The 19336-nt window shown below is 35.5% G+C and overlaps 3 protein-coding genes across 3 annotated transcripts in view; 2 read left to right on the top strand and 1 right to left on the bottom strand.

Moving 5' to 3' along the window:
• LOC114322945 (diamine oxidase [copper-containing] 1, peroxisomal) overlaps nucleotides 1–1088 on the bottom strand; it is an 11827-nt gene extending 10739 nt beyond the window's left edge. The window contains exon 1 of the mRNA XM_028270411.2: nucleotides 470–1088. Within this exon, the coding sequence (XP_028126212.1) occupies nucleotides 470–701 (232 nt within the window). The 5' untranslated portion in view covers nucleotides 702–1088. The remainder of the gene's footprint in view (nucleotides 1–469) is intronic.
• Nucleotides 1089–5834: 4746 nt separating this feature from the next.
• Nucleotides 5835–18910, top strand: LOC145789565 (uncharacterized). The gene is made up of 3 exons (XM_082866357.1): nucleotides 5835–6171; nucleotides 10973–11051; nucleotides 17527–18910. The coding sequence occupies exon 3, from the start codon at nucleotides 17612–17614 to the stop codon at nucleotides 18653–18655; it is 1044 nt and encodes a 347-aa protein (XP_082722483.1). The 5' UTR covers nucleotides 5835–6171; nucleotides 10973–11051; nucleotides 17527–17611; the 3' UTR covers nucleotides 18656–18910.
• LOC145789564 (protein FAR1-RELATED SEQUENCE 5-like) lies at nucleotides 12570–15070 on the top strand. Its single transcript, XM_082866356.1, has 2 exons — nucleotides 12570–14225; nucleotides 14313–15070. Exons 1-2 carry the CDS (start codon nucleotides 12601–12603, stop codon nucleotides 14467–14469), a joined length of 1782 nt encoding a protein of 593 aa, XP_082722482.1. The 5' UTR covers nucleotides 12570–12600; the 3' UTR covers nucleotides 14470–15070.
• Nucleotides 18911–19336: the final 426 nt, after the last annotated feature.

Below are 19336 nucleotides of genomic sequence, written 5' to 3'. Positions count from 1 at the left end.
GATCACATTGAATTTTTTTTCTACAATTCTACTGACTAGTCCTGTGAAGTGATCCTCTTCAGTGGAGTAAAGTTCCGTATAAACATTTCCATTTACCAAGGTTCCAGATAAATCTAAGACGTTCGCAATTTCTATACCTGTTAGTCCTCGCATTTTCAGGAATCTCACAATCATATACTTTACATACATCACCACCAATAAAACGAATGAAGATGAAAATGATAAATAGAAATCTAACACTTAAACAATGCATAAATCAAATCAAGAAACAAGGCATTTTCGGTTACACTATCAAGATCTCACATCAGGATCATGCTAATGATCTTGAACAAATAGACCTATATATATATAAATAGCGAGAGAGAGACAGAGAGAGAGAGACAGAGAGGGAAGAGACAACGAGAGAGAGAGAGAGAGAGAGAGAGAGAGTGAGTGAGTGAGAGAGGGAAGAGAGATCAAACAACAGTACCTTTGGTGGAAGCATTTGTGGAAGGTTCAGTGCGAATCAAGGGCGGCACGGCAGCTTTCTTGCTCTGCTGATCGTCGACACGATCACCGGACGCGGCGGGGCGCCACTCCTTCGCCACCGCCTCCGCCGCCCCAGCGACGGCGGCGGCGGGGGGTGGAGGTGCTTCGCGAGGAACGGAAGCAGAATCTTTGGGAATGCAACAACGCGTCGTCTCTTTCGGAGTTGTGGCCATTGTAACGGGTTCGCAAGCTCACCAAATCCACCGCAGTAGCGAGTACAATCTACTGACATACAGCAATTCTCTCTGTGCACCACCTCCTCTCTCTCCTCCACACCACACCCCTCCTCTCTCTCTCTCTTATATATGCATCAACATATACGTATATGACATATATCTATATCAAAAACCAGAAAGGACACAAGGAATAACTGAGAAACTAGGGCTTGTTTTGTAACTGGCAAATTGGCAATGCGTCTCTGTATTCACGAGTAAATGAAACGGATAGGGAGAGAAACTTTTAGAGAGAGAAAATTGGATTCGTAGAGAGAGAGAAAGATGTGAGCTGACCGGAGGGAGAGAGAGAGAACTGAAGGGGCGTCGTTATGTGGAGTGGGCACCACGTGCAATGCCCCTGATTGTTATTTTTTTATTATTTAGGGGTGGTTTGGAAATTAATTATTTGGATAAATTACATTGACACCCCTTAAAATTTTTGTTTAATACAGTTTCTTTCTTGACATTTAGAAAATTATATTTTCCTCTCAAAGGTTTAAAATTACATTACGAAGTGCCCCTCCCGTAAGCAGGCAATTAAGCCAATTAACACTTTTTTCTGATATGAACAAGTAAAATTCACAAAATACCAATTTTGACCTCCATTTTTCTTTTTCTCTACTCGCTTTTCCTAAATTTACCTTTATTTTCTATTATTTTTCTTTTAACTCTCCATAAATTATAGTGGTTGAGATTTACATCTCTTATAGAGTACCATTTAGTCCTATGCAATGGAGCACGACTCTATTGTCAAACCATCACTACTCACTACCTCTTTCTCATAGTAATTGGTATTGAAGCAATTGTTGGTGTTGGGTAACGGCGTGCAATTTGGGTTATGGTTGTTGGCAGAAAAAGAATTCCATCTCTTTAGAGATTCAATAGGATGTCGTCAATAGAGAGGCTTCACTATAACAGTAGTAGTAGTGGAGGTTGGTTTTCACTTTTGTCTCCATCCCTACCACTATCATCATCTACTTCTGCCTCCACTTTCACCAAACTATTGATTTTGTTGAAATTTCTTAGTCAAATGATATGTTTCTCTTTCTTTCTTTACACATCCCGCCACCAATATCCATGTAATTGAGGCTACCATACCAAGTTAAAGAGAGAGAATGAGCCATTTTGGTCATCACTGGGTTTCTAAAGTAATAGGTTTAATGGATATGTCTTAATGACGAATTGTTCAAAACAAATTCAGGAAGCTTCCACCACTAAAATTGTTTATTGGAAATCTAGAAATGCATATAGGCTTATGAAAGAATATGGTAATTTGGTGATTTCGTTATTTCAAGGAAGGGTATTAAGGTCACTATTTTTGGGAGCAAATGGATGAGATCTTACAGGAGATACCTGTAGGAGAGAACCTGGTTATAGGTGGAGATTTTAATGGCCATGTGAGCATAGATAAACTAGGTAATGAAAGGGCGCATGGTGGATACGATTTTGGTGACAGAAATGAGGTTGGAGAGAGAATCTTAGATTTTGCGTTGGCTTCTGACCTAGTGGTGACCAATACTATGTATAAGAAGAAGGAGGAGCATTTGATAATCTTTAAGAGTGGATTAGTTAAGAGCCAAATAGATTACTTCTTAGTGAGAAAAGTAGACGGCCTAAAATGCAATGATTTTAAGGTGATTCCTGGAGAGAGTCTGGTCTCTCAACATAGGATTTTGGTACTAGATTTATGTTTTAGAGGGCAATACCAAGCTAGGAAGGATGGTGGGCGTCGTAGGACGAGATGGTGAGACCTAAAAGGGGATAAACTAGAAATATTTAAGAATCGAATGGATAAGGAAGGTACTTGGGACTTAGAAGGTGATGCTAACACTATGTGGAATTCGATGGCCAATTGTATGAAGAGAATCTCAAGGGAAGTGCTTGAAGAGTCGAAAGGAACGGGACCCAGCTCTAGGGAAACTTGGTGATGGAGGGAAGAGGTTCAAGCGGTAGTTAAGGCAAAAAAAGAGTGCTTTAAAAAGTGACAGAATGATAGAACTGAGAAAAACCTTAAGAGCTATAGATTGGCTAATAAGGAGGTCAAGAAAGTAGTGAGAGAGACTAAGTTGAAAGCTTATGATGACCTATACGCTAGACTAGATAGTAAGGAGGGAGAGAAAAGGGTATACAAACTTGCTAAGATACGGGAGAGGAAAGCAAAAGATTTTAATCAAGTAAAGTGCATCAAGAGTGAGGATTCTAAGGTATTGGTGAAGGATGATGAGATTAAGGGAAGATGGAAGAATTATTTTGAGAAATTGTTAAATGAGGAACATGGAAGTACGACAATAGGGGAAGAAATAGCCGATAATACGATGAACCAAGACTATAGGTTCTATCGCAAGATTAGGAATTTTGAAGTGGAGATTGCACTTAAGAAGATGAAATCAAATAAGGCTTTAGAACCTGATGATATCCCCATTGAAGCTTTGAAGTGTTTGGGTAAAAATGGAGTTGCTTGGTTGACTAGGTTGTTTAGCAAAATTTTGTTGACTAAGAACATGCCATATGAGTGGAGAAAGAGTATTTTAGTGCCAATCTATAAGAATAAAGGTGATGTCCAGAATTGTAACAACTATAGAGGAATCAAGCTAATGTGTCATATAATGAAAGTGTGGGAGAGGGTGATGGAACGCCGATTGCGAGACATAACAGAGGTGTCAGAGAATCAATTTGGGTTTATGCCTGATAGGTCAACAATGGAAGCGATCTATTTTTTGAGGAGAGTAATAGAAAAGTATAAAGAAAAGAAAAGAGACATTCATATGGTGTTTATCGACTTTGAGAAAGCATATGACAGAGTGCCCCGGGATATAATATGGTTGGTGCTAGAGAAGAAAGGGGTGACAAAAGGCTACATTGACGTGAATAGGGACATGTATGAAGGGGTGGTGACCACTATTAGATCGCCAGTTGGAGAGACAAATAAATTTTCTATCACTGTAGGGTTACATCAAGGATCTACCTTAAGTCCTTATCTTTTTGCTTTAGTTATGGACGAGTTGACGATAAATATTCAAGATGACGTGCCATGGTGTATGCTTTTTGCAGATGATATTGTGTTAATGGATGAGACTAGAGAAAGAGTTAACACAAAGTTGGAGATTTGGAGAAAAGCTCTTGAATCTAAAGGATTCCGGATAAGCAGAACTAAGATAGAGTACATGGAGTGTAAATTTAGTAACAGTAACAATGAAAGCAGAGGAGAAGTGAAGATTGAGAACTAAGAACTGCCTAAGAGTGAACATTTTCGTTATTTAGGGTCGATTATCACAACGGCGGTAGAGATTGATGCAGATGTGGCCCATAAGATTAAGGTGGGATGGTGTAAGTGGAGAAGTGTGTCTGGGATATTGTGCGATAAACGAATACCCACTAGACTAAAAGGTAAGTTTTATAGAACGGCTATTAGACCAGCTATGTTGTATGGGACGGAGTATTGGGCAACCAAGAAACAACATGTAGATAAGATGAGTGTCGCTGAGATGAGGATGCTAAGGTGGATGTGTGGTAAGACTAGACAAGACAGGATTAGAATGAGTGTATTCGGGAATGGGTAGAAGTAGCACCGATAGAAGATAAGTTGGGAGAGAATCGTTTGAGATGGTATGATCATATTCAACGGAGACCAACAGAGGCAGTAGTGAAGAGATGCGATGCTGTAACGGTAGATGGAAGTGTTAGGGGACGGGGTAAGCCTAAATTAACGTTGACTAGCGTTATAAATAGAGATATAAATTTACTTAATTTGACTAATGAAATGGCCTTTGATAAGGCCGCGTGGAGAAGAAGGATTCATGTAGCCGACCCCATTTAATGGGACTTAAGACTTGGTTTGGTTTGGTTTGGTTTGGTTCTATTAAGAGCCCAAGTCTGATAGGAGGTGAAATGTAGTTTTTCAAATGTTAAGGGAGAATATGTATTAAATACATATCTCAAGGGGTGTCAATGTAATTTGCTCTAATTATTTTAATGATTTTTAATTTTTTTTTTAATAAAACTATGTGTGAAAAAAAATAATGTGCTAAATATTTTTTTTTTTTTAATTTTTTAGCTAAAGTAATATATTGACAAATGAGGCCTTAATATCTATTTGGAAATATATTTTAGCTAAAAAATTATTAAGAGTATATTGAGAATATACTAAATTAGTTAAAAACTTTAATACAAAAAGTTTTTTTTCTGTTTATTTTACACATCTTTTTTATAAAATATTAAAAAAATTAATACAAAAATTAATTTTCCAAACAAATATTAAAAAGTCAAAAAGTCAAAAACAAATTTAACTCATACAAAAAGACAATTTATTTCTCTTCCACCTACTTTTTACACTTTTTTTTATATAAAAAACCAAAAAAATCTTTTAAAATATATGCATATTTTTTTTCATCTCATATTTTAACAAACAAAAAAAATTACTAAAACGTCACTTTTCAAACTAACCTTAAATTTACTCTTTTTTTATTTTTTATTTTTTATTTTTTATTTTTTACTTAGAAGTGTATTTTCTTTTTCTTTTGTTTGCCTTCTACTTTTGATTTTAGATTTTTTACATTTTAAAAAAGGGCTTATCTGAGGGACCAATAAGATAAGTGAGTGGTTGGAGAGGGTGATAGGAGCATCTACTTCTGCTTATGGACATGTATCAAGGGCCAACAATATTCTTGATATTAGCATGATAAGGCCAAAAGTTGAAGATATTTAGTATTGCATACGAACTTGGAATTTTCAATTTATATGTAAGCATCGTATCAACCAAGGCCAATGACTCATTTGATTCCAAATAATCCAAATAAATCTCTATCCACCACTACAAATACAAAATGTTGTTAAATATGACTGATTTTATCAATATTATAATCCGACCCCTTTATTGAACAATTTGTAGACGCTTCTCTCTGTTTTGGCTATTTACGAAGTGTCGTGTCTTGTTTAGTTAACAAAAATCAAGTTACAGTCCAGCAACATAGGCAGGAAACTATTAAACTGAAATTTGGAATCATTACATGATTTTCTATTCAGAGTATCAAATTAGAGAATCACAAAAGTTTGATGGGAGCTGTTAAGATGTGCACCTCAATAAGATGTGCACATCATATACACATATATTTTAAGCCATTAGATTTTCACAAATAAATCTCAGCCAATGAAGAATTTGATTTGGAATATTGGCAACCCCTTCAACCGGTTACTTTTTTTTTTCAAATTGTTTCAGTTTTTTCCCCAAACCCCTCTGTTTTGGAGACAGCACGCAGACCCTCCGTCTTCGCCCTCGAAGACCATCACTCGAAGGCCATCCCTGCGAAGACGACCCACCATCGACTTCGCCTGAAGGGAGACAGCACGCAGACCCTCCCTCTTCGCCCTCGAAGACCATCACTCGAAGGCCATCCCTGCGAAGACGACCCACCATCGACTTCGCCTGAAGGTATGTCTCTCTCTCTCTCTCTCTCTCTGTAATTTTTTTCTCTCCCCCTTTCTCCATGTCCATTGTATGAAACCCTAGACCGCCGCAATCCCTTTCTTTGAAACTGTGAGTCCACGTTTGTGAACTCACTGGGTTTGTTTATAAAAATAGGAAAATATTAGGTTTAGGTTTTTTATGTTTGTTTGCTTTGATAGTTGTTTTGATTCCCTTCTTCGAAATCCCCTTTTGTTAACCCCCATTTCCTGTATCGATTGTTGCTGACACAACCTTATCAGTATTTTGGAGAGGTTAGCTAAAAGGTTAAATATATTGTTATTTGATTTTCTATAACTTTTTATTTATTTATTATGTATTATGAATCGTTTGTCATAATACATTATTTTTGAAAAATTTGATTTTATGTCAATCAGGCTTGACTTTGAACTTTGCATTTAGGGCCTAGGAGGTATTTGTGCTTAAGTGTGCCTCACACTTTTACTAACATTGATTTGAACTCGTAGTAGATTCACTAGTAGCCTTGCTCCTCAAATTAATTATGTCTTGTTACTCATGCAACAAATCATAAAAAGTTGGTGAACTCTCTCAATTTCCCTTGCATCATTGTCTCCAATCAAAATAGAACTCCAATACACTAATTTTTTTACCTTGAATCAAGTACAACAACATTTCTTGTAATATCATGTATATTGCCCGATATTTTTTTGACCACCATTTTTTATGCCATTGATTTAACTGGCTCAATAGAACAAGAGAGCCATTGAGACAATTCCATCCTAATCTCATATATATTTGGAAAACAAACATTGGTTATGGGTTTTTTATGTTTGTTTGCTTTGATAGTTGTTTTGATTCCCTTCTTCGAAATCCCCTTTTGTTAACCCCCATTTCCTGTATCGATTCTTGCTTCCCATTCTTCAAAGTGCCCCTTTCACGTTTGTATATATAGTAGAAGGATTGCGAAGCTCATATCGTGAGAAGGATTAGCTATGGTTTTTGCTGCAAAGAGAGAACCTGAAGAACATAGACAACATGACCACAATATGAAGAGAGATTGAACACAAAATACTTAAAACCTTTGAGCCAAGAAAGGTGAAGTGTTGTAAGAGTTATCCAATTTTGGGTATTTATAAGATTTATGAGAATGTTGTATTGGTTCAAGGAATCTTCATAGTCAGATTACTTGGTATGACAACTATGAATGATTATGTGAAAATCATTTATGCACTTGGATTTACTTTTTGATATCCTTAAAAGCTAGGAATGTTCGTGGAAAAGTCTACTTTTAGAGAGATTTTGTATATTTCATGACAAGAATAACATGCGCGACAATGAAATTTTTGAAATTTTAAGCCTTAAATAGAAGCCCACAACACAAATTAGGCTAAGGACATAGTAGCAGTCCTTGAATTCAAAAAACTATGGATGTATTCAAAGTTGTTGTCTTCTCATTTATTTATTTATTTACTTTCCTTTTGTATGTAACTTAGCCTCTTTTTCTTTTTCTTTTTTAATTGTTTTCTAGTGGTAATCTGCTTTGCAAGTTGTCAAAAAGGTAGACCTACTTGGATTTTTCAGAGGAATGACACATTGACTTCTTGAGAATTTAGTTTAACCATAAAATGAACATACATGAACCTTTTATCTCAAGTTGGTGATAAGTATCTTATTCAAAAGTAGTACTATAACTGTTTCTAGAAACATAATTTAACACTTCAAATACTTTCTACCCACAATTGTGCCCTCCATTTAACATCGCATGTTTGTGTTTGCTTTTTGATTATTTGTATCGATTGTCAATGTAAAGAGTGTTTTTTTAGTTGTTTGCACATATTATATGCATAGTAGAGCCAAAGGCGACATTAATTTTCATGATGATGATCACATCATAATGAAAATTTTATGTTAGCTATGAAATTTGGATTTATCAAGGAAAGGGAAATATTGAAACAAATAAATATTTTTGACTTTATTTTCGTCTTTTCCTTTTCTTTTCCTTTGTTGGCCTCCACATATAATCAATGATCCGAACATAATCTTAAAGTTTTCGTATTTGTATTTGCATATCCTGCATTAAACTGTTTTAGGAAGTAAACTTGTTTTTGCCTGAGAAGATGGTTATACTTGTATATTTTTTTTACATCTTCTTGAATATACAAGTTATGAAATTCTTAAGTTCTATTTACAATAAAGTACCCAAAACAGTGTGTCAAATCTGTTACAGAAAAAAAAAACACCAGATTAAGAAGGGCCTGCCATTATTTTATTTTATAGTAGGTAGAAGGGCCTACTGCTAATATACATATAATTTACAAATATGTGTTTTGTGTCTAGATGCATCACCATATTTGTTGCAAATTAGTTTTCTTTCTTCATGTGTTAGTTCAGCATTGGTTCACTGTTAAGTTATTAAGATTAGGACTCTAAACCAACCGAGTTGACCTAATAGTTGACTTGAGAACCTAACGAATTTTAAATTGTATTTAATTTAATAAGTTGGTCACAACCCATTGTGATATTCAGTTATAACCCAATGTGGTGTTCATCACGATTCATTATAGTGACTTTCTTTTTAATAAAAATGGTATTTGGAGGATTTTGACCATTGTGATATTTATTTTTTCATGCACATTCACAATTATTGACCAGTACCACATGTTGTTAATTCTTTGAAGGATCTCATCATGCTTCATCCTTAGACAACATAACTCCTCCTGCAAGAGTTTTGCTGAGGTTCTTGATTTGGCATTTGAAAAACAAGACAAAAGAGAATTAGGAGATGAAGAAAATAATAATGCTGCACTATGAGAAGGAAACTCATAAGTTTGCCATAATTCACAAGGAAATTCACTGTGCTCCCTTAAAATTTTAATTCATATAAAATTTTGTCTCATTTTTCATCTCTTTTACACTAAATATAAAATTTAGCATTGATAATCGATATGTCTATACAGTATCTATCAGCTCCGATTGCTTTCGCCTTAATAAAAAGGATGTCAAAATATGAATTGAATCGGTTTAGGTTTTTGATGTTTGTTTGCTTTGGTAGTTGTTTTGATTTCATATATATATACATATATACACTTCAAATTTGGCTTAAGTGTGTGAAATCTGATTTGTGGGTGATTGAATTTTGTACTCATGTAACTGATATGAGACTGTAATTTTTTATTTGTTTATTGAAATCTGTTATGTTTGTAACAATTACTCTTGTGCTGGCTTGTTTTTCCTATTAGAAAGAAAATTACAGTGGTTTGGGATGTATTACCTTTAGCAATTGTTTGGGAATTGTGGAAAGTGAGAAACGAATGGATTTTTTGATGTTATTGTGACTTAGTTGAATATCCATTTAGTTATTTTTGTTTTTTTTTTCATCAAAAGCGTTAAAAAATTATCTGAAATTATTTCATTAAATCTCATGAAGGGAGAGTTATTTCTTTTAGCAAATTGAGAACCAATACAGTAAATCAAAATTTCATGGGAAAAAAAAAAAGAAGAAGCATTGGAGATGGGCCTGATCAAATTTGATGAAAAGGGGAATTTTGGATAAGAGGAAGGTGTTTAAAAAGATTTTACTGAAAGGATTTGAGTAGTTCATATAAAATCAAGTTTTTTTTACTCAAATTTGAAATCAAATTAGTTGAAAGAATTGGTGAAAGGTTGGAGATGCTCTAAAATGGTTTATGAGTTACCTTGGAGGCGATGAAATGCCAAAATTTGATAGGACTAAGGCCTACATTAGAAAATCTACAAGGTATTAACAATATAATAAAAGTTATGAAATGATGAGATTTTTAACAGTGTATGAGGACACCAATGTCTTACAACTATTTTTGGGATTCTATGTTTGAGGAGCAAATTATTTGTGCAAAGTTCATAGAAATTTAATTTAGCTACCAAGTTGTTATGATTTGAACTTGTAATTGACCGTGCAAAAGTAAAAATAGGGATATCTATAACTAGTGGTGTGATTTGTAGAACGTGTGTATCTTAATGTGTTGAAATAAAGTAGCAAGACGGATAGTTAAAAAGTAAGTTTGTGATGATCGGTATAGGTTGCTTGCATTAGGCTAGGTAGACAAGCATGCATTGTAGGCATAAGATCAGTCTAAGTGTGATGCTTGTCTTTTATACGAGCCTTGCTTCTTGGGCTCGAGCCTTTGTTTTTTTAAGCTGCAAGGTTTTCTTGTAAGCTGCATTCCTTGATCTTCGAAGTGAGTCTTAATCCATAAGCCTCAACAGCCTTTTAAATTGATTGTGACATTGTTTGAAAATAGGAAAATATGTATTAACAGTGAACATGGAGGTAATGCATCTTTTGATGATATGGCTAGCAAGGTAGGCAATAGAAAGCGCGCTTGCCTAGTAACATCATAATCATATGAGCATTTTTTTATGGGATCATCCACTTCTTTGTTCCACCATTTAGTGTTGTAAAAAAATGGCATGAATTAAAAATTGTCTAATTTCGTCTATTTTCGTTTCTATTCACAATTCCTATTCAAATTCAATATTCAAGCATAACCTATCAGTACTTATTGTTTAATTGACTCGCATTACATGGTGTACTAAACTATTAAATTTTGTCATTTTTCCCTTGTTTTTCCTTTTTGCCCATAAATGCAAGATTCAAATACAATCTAAAGGTATTTTTGTTTAATTGACTCACATGGCATGGGGTTCTAAAATCTGTTAAATATTTTTCGTATATAGATTCTTTCTTTTCTCGCCATAATCATTACTTTCCTTAACTATTGTCTTCTTTACTAACTCAATTTCGATGTTTTGTTTTTGTTTGTCATAGGTCCTCAATTACTCCATCTTAACGTCAAAATAAACCTATACCTCCGACATCCCTTCCTTCGTAGCGGTTGGATTAGCAGGTATGCTTTTTAATTTATTTGGTTTTAATTAATAGCAGGGCACTGGCGGGTGTGCTATTTTATTTATTTGCTTTTAATGAATAGCAGGGCACTGGCGGGTGTGCTATTTTATTTATTTGCTTTTAATGAATAGCAGGGCACTGGCGGGTGTGCTATTTTATTTATTTGTTTCATTTTAATTGATATTAGGGTACTTGATTCTGTGTTTTTGAAATTTTTTGCTTTGAATTGGTAGCAGGGCACTGGCTGGTGTGCTTATTTATTTGTTTGTTTTAATGAATAGCAGGGCACTGGCAGGTGTGCTATTATATTTATTTGTTTCATTCTAATTGATTGTAGGGTACTTGATTCTGTGTTTTTGAATTTATAGCAGGGCACTGGCTGGTGTGCTTATTTACTTCTTTGATTTTAATGAATAGCAGGGCACTGGCGGGTGTGCTACTTTAGTTATTTGTTTCATTTTAATTAATAGTAGGGTAATTGCTTTTGTGTTTTTTAATTTATTTGTTTTGAATTGATAGCAGTGCACTGGCTGGTGTGCTTATTTATTTATTTGATTTTAACGAATAGCAGGGCACGGGCGGGTGTGCTATTTTATTTATTTGTTTGATTTTAATTTATAACAGAACACTGGCAGGTGTGTTTGTAATTAATTAATTTTATTTTAATTTATAGTAGGGTACTTACAGGTGCTTTTTTATTATTGGCATATAATTGATAGCATAGCACGGACTGGTGTGCTTATTTGTTCATTTTCTATAAAGAAGTAATAATTGGTAGCACAATATTGGCGGGTGTGGTTTTTTTGGTTTTTTGTTTGGTTTTAGTTGTTAGTAGGGTGCTTGCAGACATGTTTGAATTTTTTTTTAAATTGATTGCAAGGCACTGGCAGGTGTGCTATTATATTTATTTGTCCTGGAGATGTAAATTATAGCAGCGCAATGGCATGTGTGTTTTTTAGTTGACTTGTTTCGTTTTAATTGCTAATAGGGTACTTAGAAGTGTATATACAATGGATGAACCTGAAAGTAGTAGGCCTGAAGAGGTCAATACTGAAATTGATGATCAATTTGCTCTAGATGGCAAGGATGATGTTGTTGATGTGAAAGAAGGGTTAGCTTCCCAAACCTATGATAGTTTACGAATGCTTACTAAGGAAGATGTGTTGCAAATGAAATTCAATTCAGAGGATGATGCTTATACTTTCTACAATGCATACGCTAAGGTCATCGGTTTTAGCGTACGAAGAAGTAGAAAAAGAATTACTGGAGACAACAAATTTGTAGAGAGTAGGAAATGGGTTTGTTCAAGGGAAGGTGTAAGAGAAAAGAAATACTTGCAACGTGTGGAACGGGTAAGAACTCCTAGGGCAGAAACTAGACTTTTTTGTAATGCCACATTTCGTGTGCGTTATGACAAGACAGCTAGGAAATATGTTGTGACCCACTTTGTAGGGGAACACAACCATCCGTTGGCAGCACCACACTGCGTCCCTTTTCTTTGGTCACATAGGTTTGTAACAAGTGCAGACCAAGCTCAAGCAAAGGCCATGCGCAATGTGGGTATGAAAACGAGTCAGATCATGGATTTTATGGTCCATCAGTCAGGGGGTTATGAGAAGGTGGGCTTCATTCATAGAGATTTGCACAATCAATTCCAAGCTGAGCGCAAAGTACAACTCGCAGAAGGGGATGCAGAGGGTGCGTTAGGATACTTGTCAGCTAAATTAGATGCAGATCCATTATTTTTTTTCAAATACAACGTCGATAAGGACAACCGGTTGGACAAGATTTTCTGGGCAGATTGTAGGTCTCGAATGGATTATGCTGCATTTGGTGATGTATTGGTATTTGATACAACTTATCGTACAAATGCATATAAGAAGCCATTTGTAATTCTAGCTGGCGTGAGTAACCATTTCATGACAACTATATTCGGATGTGCTTTGTTGCCTGATGAGACAATGGAGACATACACGTGGGTGCTGGAAATGTTAATGGAGGCCATGGATGGTAAAAGACCCATCTCCGTTGTAACAGATGGTGATAGGGCAATGCGTCAGGCAATCAAAAGAGTTATTCCAAACTGCAGACATCGTTTATGTTCTTGGCATCTGGAGAAAAATGCCTCAACAAATGTCCACATACCAGAATTTACAACTGATTTTGCACAGTTGATGTTGAAGAAATGTAAAATTGAAGAGTTTGACAATGCCTGGGCTGCTATGGTGAAACAGTACAAGTTGGAGAACAATAACTGGGTGTCGGATATTCATCTGAAGCGTGATAATTGGGCTGAGGCATATCTCCGTGGTCACATGTTTGCTGGAATGAGGAGCACTCAACGTGTCGAGGGTATAAATGCATATTTCAATATATTCCTAAACCAAAAGGTTAGGCTGTATGAATTTGTAGCGCAGTATGATAGGGCTCTTGATAGAATGCGTGTTAATGAGGCAGAAACAGAATCTAAAACAGAGAATAGTTTCCCGGTTTTGACTACGCCATTGAGGAGTTTGGAGAAACATGCAGCTGAACTCTTTACTCGGAAGATTTTCTCATTGTTTCAACATGAAATCAGGAAAGAGGGTAAATTGTTTGTGATGGAAAGAGTTCAGCTTGAGGATCATCGCACCTACCGTTTTGGTGAGTACAAGTCACCAACATGCACGTGGACGGTTGAGTATTTTCCAGCTAATATCACAATGAAATGTTGTTGCTTGAAGTTTGAGTCGTTTGGCATCCCTTGCTGCCACATGATTGCTGTTATGAAATCTGAACAATTAATGTGTATTCCACCGAGTTGTGTCTTGCAGAGATGGACAAGACGTGGTAGGTCAAAGTGTCAACAACCAAGTCTTACCCAAATTTGTAGCACCCTAACACAGACAGCTCGGTTTGGTATACTCAGCTCCTGTTTTAGTGAAATGTCATATTATGCCTCACACGCGGACAAAGATTTTGAAGAGGCAAGGGAAATAGCTTTCCAGCTGACATCGCAGATGAAAAAACGTTGGGCAATGAGAAAAGAATGTAACGCCGAGGCTGGGGACAAAAATATTGCACCCAAACTATATGGCGTTGGTGATCCGAATGTAGTGAAGACCAAAGGGAACCCCGGAGGGACATCTTCTATGGGTAAACCTCCAAAACCAAGGCGGTGTGGGTATTGTAGGTATGGTACTTTCATTGTATGACCTTTTAATATCCTGTTACATGCATATGATTATTAAAATCGTTTATGCATTATTTGCTACTGTAGGAGCATCGGACACACGAAGCGGACGTGTAAAAAATTGGCTTCAAGTAGCCACAGAGAGGGTAGCAACTCAGACAGTGAACCATTCATGAACACAGAGTTGGATCCCCACACGGATGATATCGATGAATTGCCAATTTATCCAAATGATCCAGTGTAGTTGACTTTCATGATGAGGCTTACAGTGATCGAAACATTGTTTTTACAAGGAGACATTAGTGGCTAGTAGTTATGTTTTGTTAATGTCTTAGTTGTTTTAATCTTAGGCATTCTTAATAAATTTCGTAGTTTGGAGAATAATTTTGAAAATAAAGGTGAAAACATTCAAAATTTGTTTGATTGCTGATAAAATAGGGAGTTGCTCATGCCATTACTTTACAAACAATCACTGTTAATAATACCGAACTGTCTCTATTTCTCTTTTGTAGATTTTTTTAATTGTCTGTTTGCTTGGTAAGCAATGGTGGACATTGCTGTTAGGTGACACATAACTATGCTTATAGTGGAATGGTATGGTATCGATGTATAGGTATAATAAGAGATGATGGAGATGTGCATTGTCAAAATATAAACAACTTCATCACCCAACAAAAAATTTAGTAACATGAACCCAACTTGTCATTCAAACAATAGCGTACCATTAAACCAACTTTGCAAATGTACTTCCTTAAAACTAAAAGCATCTAAGAAAATTTTGGACTTGAGGCTGTTGATGCAGTCAAATTAGGACTTGAGCTTATTTGGCTATTTGCTCACACAAGAGATCCGAATCATGGAATAATCTTCATTTTAAAATTTTATTTATATTTTATTTAATTTCATTATTTAAATTTAATATATATATTATTTAATTTCATTGTTTGATTATTATTATTTTTAAAAACAAATTTATTTAAAATTTTAATTAAAAAAATAATGTATATTTCTATTGATATTTTATTTATTTAATTTCTTAAAAATAAATTTATTTAATTGTGTAAAAAATAAAATAAAATAAATTTTTATTTAATCTAATTAAAAATAATTAAAATATTAAAGATATATTTAATATTGCTATTACTTAGTAAATAATTAAAAAAAAATAAAATAGTGTTTTATTTATTTATTCTATCCATTCCATCTAACCAAACGTTAAATTTACTAAAAAAAATTATTTTCAAATATGTAATCTCATAAAAAAATAAATGCAAGATATATATTCAACGCAACCAAATAATCTGGAGATTCACTCAAGTCCTATGATTCTAATACCTGTATCTCTTGCTGCCATTGGTGGCACTACCTCAGTCTGCCATCCTCCCACCGGTGTCGCCCTACTCCGACGCCGTCATCGTCCCACTGACGATCATTCGAGTAGAAGGTGCAGCAAATCCCGATCAGAGCTATATGAGGGTCTCTCTCTCTCTCTCCCCCCTCTCTATTTATGAAAAGCTCATACTTTCTACTTGTCTTGGCAATGCCAAGAGATGATGAGAGACTTCCTAGTTTATGCTTGAAAATTTCAACTTTTCTAGAGTAGACTTGATCAATCTGTCTATATCTCAAATGTAAACTGAGAATATATTATATTTAAACTTTCTGAGAACAATAACTCTTGCCTATTCACTTTCTGAGAAAATATCTCTTGCCTATTCCATAAGTCTGATATAGACCTATAAAATGGTTACCCACATCAACCAATTGTACGCAACACATGGCGTGAGACTTGTCTGGTTACCAGTACTTCTAGTGCTCATTCTATGTGCAGCTACTTATGTGGCACTTCTAAATTTCTCTGTGACATTATATCACAAAATTCTCGGATTTTCATGTAGTCGTCTTTTCATGTTTTTGGTGTTTCATGCTATATGCGTCGTTATTGTCAAAAGTTACAGCCCATCATCTACTGATGTACTTGATCCATTCTTGCCTGTCCTCCACTTTCGTTATGGAGTAGAGGAAGAGCACACCGAATACACAGACAGTACCTATGAGGAGCAGAGCAGCCAACACGGCAGCAAGTACAACGACAATTACAATGATGACGATGACAAAAATATATAAGCCATTTATCATGGTTCGGATGGTTACGATGAAGAAAATGATGACAATGGTAGCGATGGTGTTGTTGGTTAGGATGATGATAAAGACGAATTTAACAATGATTTGGAGAGCAGAATTGAGGGATTCATCGACAAGGTCATAAAAGGATGGAAGGAAGAATTGTTAAGAGAGAATCTTCACAACGGTTATGGGATTAACAGATTTGGAATGAAATACTGTACATTAATGTTCTATAGTATAGCAAGTTTCACTTTTGTGTTTTGTAACTGGTTTTCTATACCTATTTCATTTCTTCTTTTCAAATCTAAACTTCACCTTTTTTGGTTGGGAATTTAGGGTCTACAATTGTTATCTTTTTCATTTTCCTAGATGTGTTCACTTTTAGGGACGATTAAACGTGCACCATTGCTTTGCACCACACAAAAGAACTGTTGTAATTTTTTGTTTTCTAATAAATATATAATAGTTTCTTGTGTTACTTGACCCATCTTAAAGAGTAAATTTTCTGTAAATAAAACGCTCGCCAAACCAGAAACAATCTTTTCAGTTGTTGATAATGTTCCAGCTGAAGTTTCTATTTTTCCCCAAATATGGACGAAAAATGTCCTAACAGTACAGTTAAAGTGACTATATAAGGCATGTGAACACTCCTAAAGTGACTCAGTTCCTTCTGCTGCTTCTGAGGTATGTGAACACAAAATGGCATTATATTTGTTTTTTATATAGGTGTCTTCTAAGAAGTTTCTATATAAGGGTGCAATTGAGGTTAGTAGTTGAACACACAAACTTAGAAGCTCTTAATTGTATTGGAACACTATTGGATTAAATTTAAATTTGATTGTACTATTGTATGGTATCAATCCACTCCTAGCCGTTAGTGCAATTTGAATGAGATGAACTCTCTTTCAATTTCTGACTGTGCTTTTGAATGAGATGAACTCTCTTTCAATTTCTGACTGTGCTTTTATTACGCATTAATAAAAAGAACTTAATTTCAGAAATAGGAGCCAGCTGGTATTGTTGTTCTGCCAATTTTTTTTTCCCCTGAAGCATGTGCTCTTTCTTGTTAGTTCTTATAGCAAGTTCCCATGTTAGATTTTTTGTTTTACTTTCTTATATCTTGTAGTTAGTTTTTGCACAATAACTATTGCTTATCTACTATTTTTTGTGTTAGGCTTCTACTCGGGAATCTGTGGAAGTTGTCCGTGATTATTGGGTAATATTCCTTGATTCAGAGCAGCAACTAATCAAACTTGAAGATGCCACGGAAAAAGACAACAAAAAAACCGAGTAAAGGAAAAGCGGAAGCTCCTCACGTTGACCTTGGTATTTTTGCTAAACGGGCTATTACGGTAGAGCGGGCTGTCAAGTTGAAGGAGTTAACTCATACTGATATTCCAGCAATTGTGGGCCACCTGCATATCCAAAACCTAATCGAACGGGAAGGGAAGGCTAATGTCAACCTGGTACGGGAATTCTTTGGTAGCATACAAAAGCCAACTGATACAGAGAACTTGATTCTGAAAACAAAACTGAGGGGGAAAGATGTGGTGTTTTCTGCGGATTGCATATCAAAATTCTTAGACATTCAGCGACCAACACATGATGACAAAACACAATATCCATACCTTCCTGGTGTTGACCTTCCTAATGAAGCCCAAATTGTTGATGATTTGTACATTGAAGGAGTCATACCACAAGACAAGTATCATGTAAAGTTCCTGAAGCCTGACGTTGCCGTTCTTCATCTTATCTTGTGGTACAATCTTGACCCAAGGGGGGTGAAATCCACTTTTGACCATGAACGAGCACTCATGTTGTATGCTGTCCATAATTTCAGCCCTCTAGATGTTCCGAAGATAATTTGGCAAGTTGTGGATTCTGTCGCAAAAGCTAACAATCCACATGCAGCATTACCATTCGGCCTCCTTGTGACTGATATGCTACTTGGGCTTTGTGTACCGACTCGACCAGATGATGAATGGAAGGGGCAGATGAGCCACATAGGTCGTGGAACGTATGGGAAAACACAAGGGCAAAGTCGAAAGCACCGTGAAAGACAAGATCCTACTTCATTGGAGAGCATATCAACTCGTTTGTACGAGGCTGTGTCCATGTTGAACCGGATGGAGTTGCAGCACAAGAAAGACATGAGGAAGGTCAAGTTAGAGCTAAAAAAAATGCGGAAAGCCTTTTGTGGTGAAGATTTTGAGAATTCAACTAGTTCTAATGATAGTGAGCAGGAATCTAATGGGTCCAACCATGATGACAGCCAACAAATGGACACAGACAATGATGGTTGAACAAAGTTTGCAAGGCCAATGATTTAGCTGACACTGTTACTTTTTTTTGCAAACAGTGTTACTTTTTGTCCCATACTTTTGCGAACAGTGTTACTTTTTGTCCCATACTTTTGCGAACAGTGTTACTTTTTGTCCCATGTATTTTGAAAAAAAAATTGAAACAATGTTAGGATTCATGGATGGCTTATGTGATGGACAACATTTGGATGGTTTATGTCAACAATATTATTTAGTATGATGCTTCGACATTTTTGATAGACATGTCCAATTATAAATTTTTTTTTTTGGTTCAAATCCAACGATGTATGTATAGCTTGCTGAAATTTATGGATACCAATTGACTACACAGTTGATACATCGATTCCAAAACTTAGTATGATATTTATGCACGGAATGTGATTAACAACTATAATTCCTTAGATTTCTTAGACGTTCTTTCTTTCTAAGTCGTTGAAGGGTACATTAGGTGTTGCTTACTAGCAAGAAAATGCAGGTCCTCTGTTGCTTTTTTGTAGCAAATACTGTCATTGTTCTTGGTGTTTTTAAAATTTGCAAAGAACTACCTTTGCGCGCCTTCTAAGTGGGGAGATGAAATGAATTATCACTTTCTCTGTATTAACAATATATTTTTTATTTAATTTTTTTTTGTATTGTTCATTTTATGTGTTTTCTTAAACGTAA

Source organism: Camellia sinensis, chromosome 4 (assembly GCF_055761805.1).
Source record: "Camellia sinensis isolate YWXY chromosome 4, ASM5576180v1, whole genome shotgun sequence".
Classification (NCBI taxonomy): domain Eukaryota; kingdom Viridiplantae; phylum Streptophyta; class Magnoliopsida; order Ericales; family Theaceae; genus Camellia; species Camellia sinensis.
The sequence above is the reverse complement of the archived record's forward strand: the minus strand, read 5'-3'. Positions and strand labels throughout refer to the sequence as shown.